Genomic DNA, 10,000 nt, shown 5'->3' with positions numbered 1-10,000 from the left:
GCATTATCAATATCGAGAGTTTACAGTCGTCAACATAACAATCAATCAGATAGGTGATTGGGAGAGAAGGGATCAATAGAAAAAAATGATTTAGGCGAGAAATATAGGCAAGTAATTATTTACTTCATGTTCAACAAAACAAAGACAGTAAAACAATTATTGGGTGGTAACATCGTCGGACCGAGTTATTAAATATTCGTTTATGCCATGACATCCTAGTTACAGTGTCAAAGTGTGTTTGTGAACAGAAAGATAATAATAGTTAATGCAAAAGCGCTAAGGATAGGTGCATCTGCAGGGAGTTTTATGTGTATGTTTGCAAAAATAGTAAATCGCATTCAATGATGTATGTCTATGTAAAAAATGGATGAATTAATAAAATAATAACAATATAATATACATTACAATTACGATAGAACGATTGTTCACTGTAATAAAACAATAATGACGAAATTTGAATAAAAATAAGCGGATAGATAAATAAATTCGCTGTGTTAAAAAAAAACGTCATGAAGATAATTAAGATATGTAACAAACGAAAAAAATAATATTACATGAAAGTATTTATATCTAAATGTTTACTCAACGCATTCATGAAAATAGACAGGTCCGACCATCCCAATATAACTATTTACGTTAGTGAGGTCATGGGTGACCGTAAATGACCTGCCTGAGTACGAAATGACCTAGTCAAGTGACCCAGGTAACGTCTTTCTTTAAGTAATTTAAAATACATATAGTATTTGTTTACGAAAAAAAAACATGAAATGTTACTGAAATTAAGATAAGGATAATACTTTCATATTAACCCACTGCGTATGGGTGTCATGACATACATGACGTAGGAGCTTTGGCCTGACGACGGGCGTCATGACGTACATGACGTTCGGGGATCTTGGAATACTATGCTATTTTATTGTGCTATGAAAAAGGAATGAGTGATAATGGCTACTGCAGTCATAATTACTATAATTACCGTAATACCGTGCTAGCTTAACGTCCAAAACCTAGATGGCACCACTTTTTCCTAGCACCAGCAGGAGAGAGAGCCTTGAATGGCACCCATCCACGGTCTCTAGCAAGCACTGTCTGTATAGAGCGATGGCACACACTAAGTTGATGAACCCTTGCTCAAAACTACCGCCGATGAAGGATGTGCAGGCAGAACGAGAAGAGGAAGGTGTTATCTTGTTATCTTTATTGTAGGGGGTTATATGTTTCGTATTCGTTCATGACAGCACAAAAATACGAAAAAATAAAGTTGTCTTTTGTCCTCCCATAAAACAGCAATACTTCTGTCACATTGAGTATAAAGGAAATAATGAGCTAATATGGATAATATACTACAATTTTAGTCAACTGCAGCACTGATAGAGCCTGTCATATGGCACATATGTCTCTAAACTCAATAAAACACACAAAAAAATCAAACACAAAAACCGCTCTAGTTTTACAACGAATGACTGAAAGAGAGTGGGATGATTCAAATTAAATTGCTTCAAGCGGTCTCTCTCTAAAATAAAACCTATCCTGGAGGTTGGGCAAGCAAATATATCTTCGTCTGCAATGGGTTAATTAGCTAGTACTATAGTTAATTTGGTGAATCATTAAAAAAAATCGCACTAAACTTATGCGAATAATCATATGAATAATGATGATGATGATGAAACTAATCCGAGTCGGAAATGTTTTGTGCAATAACTGATCCGTCGGATAGTCGGCTCGTTGCATGTGCGAACATCTTACGGCAACCCTTAGCGTCTGCGGCTGTATTCAGGGACACGTTTTACGCTAAACTACGTTTGAAAGACGAAGCTATAGTTCAGCATAACTCATATGTATGAAGAAAAATTAAGTTCAAATTCGTCAATAAAAAAAATATGAAAAATAAAATTAGACAAAACGCGAATAATTGAGAATGGTCTTAGATAGAAGCTAATTAATATGGACAATAAAATTCATGCACTTTAGAAAAAAATAAATGTCCTGAAGAAGATCTTAAGAAATAAGTATGTCTATCTAAACAAATAAACATCTAAAGTATGGTGATAAACAAGACATTTCAGAATTATGATTACACATTATGACGCAAAACATATCTTTCCGTACACGCACATCGAGAAGAAGAAGAAAAAAATCTGAGGCAGAAATGGGTGTTATTAAGAGTAAAAAAAAAAAAGGCGGAGAAAAATAGTGTGAAATCGAGTCACGGGGGACAACACGCCCACTGACTTACCTAGATTTCACTGCCTGACGCGTTGTATTTACCGCTGTGATCACGTGAGAGGGGGAAAAAAAACATGTATCGGCGGAGCGGCTCACAGTAAGTACGTGGCGATCGGTCCACGATTTTTAAAGAAAATAGGAGGCGGGCACGATCCATGGCCGACATCAGTCTGTGAGGGTGGTGGTTGTCTCACCGCTAGCACCAGTTTGTGAGGGTGAGCAGAATGGGTCCCGCCATGGCCACCAGTTTGTGATGAGTGTCTTAGTCTGTTGGAACTAATAATCCACACAAAATAGGTATGTGAGTCTAGACACAGGGTTTAAACAGTTCAGATTTATTTCATAATGCAGATAGTCTGACGTTATGGTGCACGATAGATAATATACACTACAGCACAATGATCACAGTAATAAACACTATCACGATACGTATAAACAGGCGGAGAAATCAGGCGTCAGCGGTAGCGCAGTCGATTCCCAGTCTATCTGCATGTTCCAGATTTCCTGCTTATATGGAAGGGGTTTCCATCCTCCGTGGTTATTCGGGAAGGTAGTCTGGAATGTAAGAGGCGTGACAGTCGAAAGTATTAAACACTTTTTGAGGATTAGGTACTTAGGAAGGCAACAATGTGTGAATTACCTATCCGTCAAAGTTGACCCTACCTGATCTGGCGATTATCTCGCTAGAGTGCGATATTCATATGGTATTTGTATATGATCTATTCCTGTATTAAATATCATATATAAGCATACTGTATGATCCTCACATACACACACACACACACAGAAAGAGAGAGAGAGAGAGAGAGAGAGAGAGAGAGAGAGAGAGAGAGAGAGAGAGAGAGAGAGAGAGAGAAGAAAGAATGAGAGAGAGAGAGTGAGAGTAAGAGTTAGAATGAGAGTGAGAGTGAAACTTAGTGAGTCAGAGAGAGAGAGAGAGAGAGAGAGAGAGAGAGAGAGAGAGAGAGAGAGAGAGAGAGAGAGAGAGAGAGAGAGAGAGAGAGAGAATGAGAGAGAGGAAAGAAAGAATGAGAGAGAGAGTGAGAGTAAGAGTAAGAGTTAGAATGAGAGTGAGAGTCAAAGTTAGTGAGTCAGAGAGAGAGAGAGAGAGAGAAGAAGAAGAAGAAGAAGAAGAAAGAGAGCGAGAGAGAGAAGGACAAAGAGAGAGAGAGAAGATGAAAGAGAGCGAGAGCGAGCGATAGAGATAGATAGATAGATAGATAGATAGAGAGAAGAAATAGGACGAGAGCGAGAGATAAAGAGAGATAAAGAAAGAGAAAGAGAGAAAACTGAAGAAGGAATAAAAGAAAACGGAAGAAAGGGGTAACTTTGCTATTTCTCCCGTTCAAGGCATTGCCTGGATATATGTCTCTTAGTTGCACTTTTCGGCAATTCAACTTTATTGATATCCTCTCTCTCTTACCCGCTCCCCTTCCCCCTTCTCTGTCAAACTCATTCTTTCTCTGCCACTCTTTCATTCATGCTCTGTGTGTGTGTGTGTGTGTGTGTGTGTGTGTGTGTGTGTGTGTGTGTGTGTGTGTGTGTGTGTGTGTGTGTGTGTGTGTGTGTGTGTGTGTGTGTGTGTGTGTGTGCCTTCATATACGCATATTTCCGGAATGGAATGGAAAATAGTGATAACAAAAGAGGGAGACTAAATCTACGGATTTAGTGACTCATCTCTTCTTGTCGCTGTCTCTGTCTCTATCTCTCTCTCTCTCTCTCTCTCTCTCTCTCTCTCTCTATTTATCTATCTATCTATCTATGTATCTATCCCTATCTCTCTTACTCTCCCTTTCTTTCTCTTTCTTTCTCTTTCTTCCTCGCCTGCCTCTCTCACCATATTCAACTCAACTCTTTTCCATTCGTAAAGGAAATTCATCTCTACATTTAAAACAAATGATATATTCAGGGAAACAAGTGGTCTTAATAACAGCATTTTCTAAAAAGATATTTTTCCCGCTTCTGATTGCTCTCATTTGCATTACTATAAACAGTATTGATATAACTTCATATCAAATCATAATTATGTCATTGAAGATGAATTGATCGTAAAGTAGTTTAGACTGTTCTACGTCTTTAGAACTTCCGTTGAAATAGACAAATTTAGACAATTCACGATTTTAGATATTAAGAATAAAATTTCACGCCACATCAAATCGGATAAAATGCCCCTACAAAAAATGAAAAAACAAAACAAAAAAAAACATGACACATTTTAAGATTGGTGGGAAATTCATGTTAAAATAAGCGACGCAAAAATGATAGATAGAACCTTCACTCAGACATCCTAATAAAGAAACATGGATAAAGGTTGCATGTGAATGAACAAAAGTAATGAAATTAAATAATTTTCTTTTTTTATCTTATTCAAATTGATCGTCCATCTAAGATAAAAGTAGAAAAATATTAAGAAAGGGAAAATGATATATATATAAACAAAACAGGCGGAGAGCCTAAAATATTTCCCACAATGTCCGACTAAAATGAAATAGATTCGAAACGTTAAAACAACTTATGCGATTTGAAAAAAAAAAATCATTAAATGCATATAAAAAAATATAGGTGATGAATTTGATAACGAAAAACAATAACAATAAAAAAAAATACAACAGCAAATCATCGACGAGAGAGAGAGAGAGAGAGAGAGAGAGAGAGATAATAATAATGAAAATAAAAAGCAAGACGAGAGAGGCGGCATCCCGCCCTCCGGCGTGGGCATCCTGAGCGAGAGAGAAGAAATGGAATGGAGATGCAGCATCCTAAACCACATTACAGGGACATAAACTTTTCGTCTTTCCATCCGCTATTATTCACGCCCCATAGACTTGTGGAATCCATCTTCGTAATAATCATCCCAATTTCAATTATAGTTGTAGTTGTACTCCAGATAATATCCTTGTTTTCGACATCTTTAGACCTGCTACCTGTCTGTCCTCAACTGCCTGACTTGTACCGTGTTACTTCCCCCTTATTTGTTTATGTTTTTTTTTATGTATCTTCCTCTCTTCTAGATGCAAGTTAATTATGATGAATATATCAGATGTTAAAGCTAATTCTCATAAACATATCAAATATTTTATCAAAGCTTATTCTCATAAACATATCAAATGTTTTATTAGAGCTAAATCTCACTAGCAAATCAACAAATGCCACAGAAGATCACACAATACAACATGATTACAAATCACATCCCCGTCTAACCGAAAAACGAATGCTCTTCCAGGGACACAAGCAGAACTGAGATCACCAGCAGGTCGTCTGCTCCTGCTTTCCTGCTTGATGCTCCAAGTCCTGCTGATGACCTATTATACGAGTGACCTCACTGCTGGTCTGGCTGTGGGACCTCCCCTCCCATCCGTCAATACGATTGAGGATATTAACCGCGATCCTAAACTCACTCTCGGATGGCGCAAAGGGGCTGCTCAGGGGGAAACTTTTAGGGTGAGTGTGGGTCTTTCAGAGTGCGTTATATGTAGTGTGGTCTTGGTAATATATGTACAACGAGGAATTAAAGATATACATAGTCTTAATATTTATGCAATATATAGTCTTGGCAATATATATACAACGAGGAAAAGTTTTTTTTTTTTTTTTTTTTTTTTTTTTTACTTTTGAGGGGAGATGATTCACGTCTGAGATGAGAGTGGTGTTAAATGATAAAAGGAGGGAGGGAGAAAGAGGGAGGACGGCAGAAAGGTAACTGCATTGAGGTTCAAACTCCTTTCAGGACTTTTGTAAAACAACGTGTGTATAGGCATAACCCCATATCCTTCCTTTTATTAGAAGGTGACCATAGTGCTAACATTAATCCTTATTTCAGTTTTAATGTCTGATGAAGAATCTATCACCATTTGACACATCAGAGTTCTAGTATTTTCATAATTTATCTTAATGTTTCTTTTACCTATATAAAACAAAAAAAGTTTCAGTGATTACCTTATCATTATCACGACGTTTGTTTCCGTTTATTTAATTGCATCTCTGCGTTTGTTTCCGTTTATTTAATTGCATCTCTGCGTTTGTTTCCGTTTATTTAATTGCATCTCTGCGTTTGTTTCCGTTTATTTAATTGCATCTCTGCGTTTGTTTCCGTTTATTTAATAACATCTCTTAATTGCATCTCTGCGTTTGTTTCCGTTTATTTAATAACATCTCATTTAATTGCATCTCTGCGTTTGTTTCCGTTTATTTAATTGCATCTCTGCGTTTGTTTCCGTTTATTTAATTGCATCTCTGCGTTTGTTTCCGTTTATTTAATTGCATCTCTGCGTTTGTTTCCGTTTATTTAATAACATCTCTGCGCTTGTTTCCGTTTATTTAATTGCATCTCTGCGTTTGTTTCCGTTTATTTAATAACATCTCTGCGTTTGTTTCCGTTTATTTAATTGCATCTCTGCGTTTGTTTCCGTTTATTTAATTGCATCTCTGCGTTTGTTTCCGTTTATTTAATTGCATCTCTGCGTTTGTTTCCGTTTATTTAATTGCATCTCTGCGTTTGTTTCCGTTTATTTAATTGCATCTCTGCGTTTGTTTCCGTTTATTTAATTGCATCTCTGCGTTTGTTTCCGTCTATCTTATTGCATCTCTGCGTTTGTTTCCGTCTATCTTATTGCGTCTCTGCGTTTGTTTCCATCTATTTAATCGCATGTCTGCGTTTGTTTCCGTTTATTTAATAACATCTCTGCGTTTGTTTCCGTTTATTCAATTGCATCTCTGCGTTTGTTTCCGTTTATTTAATAACATCTCTGCGTTTGTTTCCGTTTATTTAATAACATCTCTGCGTTTGTTTCCGTTTATTTAATAACATCTCTGCGTTTGTTTCCGTCTATTTAATCGCATGTCTGCGTTTGTTTCCGTTTATTCAATAACATCTCTGCGTTTGTTTCCGTTTATCTAATCGCATCTCTGCGTTTGCACTTCAGACATCACGGATCCCAGCCTACCGGAAGATCTGGGACAAGGTGGTGGCAGGAAACATGGAAGCTCTCATCCTATCCATGGAAGAAGCAGAGGCCCGCGTCCTTAGTAAGCCCTATCTCATGATCGCCTCCGAGATCTCCATCCTACACACCTTCGGTCAGGATTGTCGCATCTACATCCTCCCGAATTCCTTCTTCCCGAAGCAGAGATCCTTCGTTCTCCGGAAAGGGTCGCCGCTTATCCCAATCTTGAACAAAGTGTGAGTAAATGCGTGTGCTTTACGTCTTGGTGTTTTGGATTTGTTGAAAAGATCTCTTTAGTATTCACGAGATAATCTATACTATTAACGTATATAGTTCTAATATATATATCCCTTCACCCACTTATGTGTAAAGACAAGCAGAAAAACAATCTAACACTTGTCTCATTAAAAAAATACTTTTTCAGTGCAACTAAAGGATGCTTTACCTGTGGCAAAATATGAGACATTCCGCGTAAAAACAAGCAACTTATATTACTCCTGTCTCTTTTTAAGATTACCTTTTCAAACCTAATGCAGAATATTAAACTTGATGTCGAACTATGACATCATTATCGTCCATAACATTACACGAAAGAAGAAGTTGGGCATGAAGTTAAGTCATATTCTGATCCATTTATACACAGATATACAAAACTCATCTTATACTTATTTCATAAAAAGTCCTAGCTCAAAAACGTAATTTACACTTACATACAGGCAAAATTATCACCAGTCTCAATTAAAGACTACATCCCACATACATAATATGACACGAGAGTCAATTTACATCTTTACTCATTTAAATATAACATTTCTAAACCTATTACAAACTGCTGAACATGTGGTGAGAATATGACATTATCCCACTTTCAAAAAAAGGCACAAGATTCAATTTACACCTTTACTCATTTAAAAAGACTACCATTCCAAACCCACTCCAAGATACTGGGCCTGTGTTACAAAACGTGGCATTATCCACTTGTTTAACTCAATTTACACCTGTACCAATTAAAGAGTACCTTTCCAAACCCACCACAGGATGCTGGACATGTGGTCAACCGGCCTCATCAATAAGTGGTGGACGAAGTGGGCTCCAGCTGTTAAAGACTGCGATCAGCTGGAGACGAAAGCCGTGGAGTTGAAGACGCTTTTAACCATCTTCATCGTCTTGTGTGTCTGTCTGGGTCTTTCGGTCATATTCCTGGCGGTGGAGATATATGTCTGGAGACACAAGAAGACCAAGAAAGAGATGGGTTTCCCACATAATAATTTTTTCAGGCTGCGGAAATAATTTAGGTTTTGGATTTTTGTGTTATGCATTGCTGTTAAGACATAGACACACACACGCACATATACATACATACATACATGCATACATACATACATTCATACATACATACATACATACACACACATACACACCCACAAACACCCTCCCCCCCCACACACACACACATACACACACAAACACCTACACATCCCCCCCCCACGTGGGCTTTGACTCTTATCATAGATCGTATATGTATATTTAAGAGCGCATTCATATGACCTAATCCTTTGAAGTGGAAAGGCCCTGTGATCTGCCCTTCGTGCAATCTAATATTCTTGCTGCGATGTCAGTGCCGCTACTGACATCATGCGGCTACTCATTTTATGTTATATTTTGACCTTCACTGTAAATGCAGTAAAACCTCTTAGTCAGTTCACATGTAGTGTTAACGAACCGTAGGCCACACAAAAGTTACCGTTACACGTCTTACTTATTATATAACAACCATTGTAAAGCAACTAAGCAGGCAACACCCCTGACCAGACCTAGGCTGACTCATTCCAACCATATATCAACAAAGCGACTCAAGAAAAAAAAAAAAAAAAAAAAAAAAAAATCTCAAAAAAAGAAAGAAAGAAAAAAACATCTCTGACAGTCCGAGTCCCGCGTTCATCTCTTAAGATCCTTCGTATTTGAGATTCAGTTCCGGAAGCACGAAGACCTCCTCGGTCCAGCTCGCTTACGTTTCTGAGGCACTCTTTAAAACCAAAACTTTCGACTTCTTGTTCCTGCTCGGCTGCTGTTCGCCCATTCACTTGTACCAAATCGCTGGCTTTCATTAGAAATAAATCGTGGAACGCTAACTGCCGTCTACTTACGCCCGTATCAATAATGCCCTCATCTGAACCTTTAAACAAGACAAATAAATAAGAGAGAGAGAGTGAGAGTGAGAGAGAGAGAGAGAAAGAGAGAGAGAGAGAGAGATTTGATAAATTTATTACGCTAAGATGACAGCAATCAATAATACAGTCACAAGCACAGGTTTTATTTCCTTTCTACCTCTTATACTTATATTTATTGTAGGTGGTTAACATGTTTTCGTATTCCATTATGACAGCACAAAAATACGAAAAAAATATAGTTGCCCTTTTGTCCCCCCAAAAATACATACTTAAGTAGCTACATAAAACAGTGTCACGCAGGACACTCTGGAATCAATATTAGCAGTAACACAGTAATAGTAGAACAAAAACAATGATAACAACATCAATAATAATAATGATAATAACAGCAACAATAACAACAGCAATAATAATAATTATAATAATAATAACAATAATAATAATAATAACAATAATAATAATAATATCAATAATAAATGAAGTTATTGATAATAAGACAATGAGTAAGTAGTCGAATAAAAAAGTGAGTGAGTATGAAATGATAAATGAACACACACCTATACATTTAACATCCACCAAAATTTGGAAACCTTGTGAGAAGCAAGTCCAAATCATCATCCTGTAAGAGATATTTACAAACAGAAATCAGATCTTGTCCCT

General features: G+C 37.1%; 1 protein-coding gene across 1 annotated transcript in view; it reads left to right on the top strand.

The window, feature by feature from the left end:
- LOC147467691 (glutamate receptor ionotropic, delta-1-like) overlaps positions 1-8,483 on the top strand; it is a 13,496-nt gene extending 5,013 nt beyond the window's left edge. Inside the window, exons 3-5 of the mRNA XM_086531073.1 lie at positions 5,450-5,667; positions 7,149-7,405; positions 8,207-8,483. Of these exons, the coding sequence (XP_086387199.1) occupies positions 5,450-5,667; positions 7,149-7,405; positions 8,207-8,459 (728 nt within the window). The 3' untranslated portion in view covers positions 8,460-8,483. The remainder of the gene's footprint in view (positions 1-5,449; positions 5,668-7,148; positions 7,406-8,206) is intronic.
- The last annotated feature ends 1,517 nt before the right edge of the window (positions 8,484-10,000 follow it).

The sequence above is a fragment of the Penaeus japonicus genome, unplaced genomic scaffold (genome assembly GCF_977035675.1).
Source record: "Penaeus japonicus unplaced genomic scaffold, GWHDUDI00000001_assembly GWHDUDI00000034, whole genome shotgun sequence".
Lineage (NCBI taxonomy): Eukaryota > Metazoa > Arthropoda > Malacostraca > Decapoda > Penaeidae > Penaeus > Penaeus japonicus.
The sequence above is the reverse complement of the archived record's forward strand: the minus strand, read 5'-3'. Positions and strand labels throughout refer to the sequence as shown.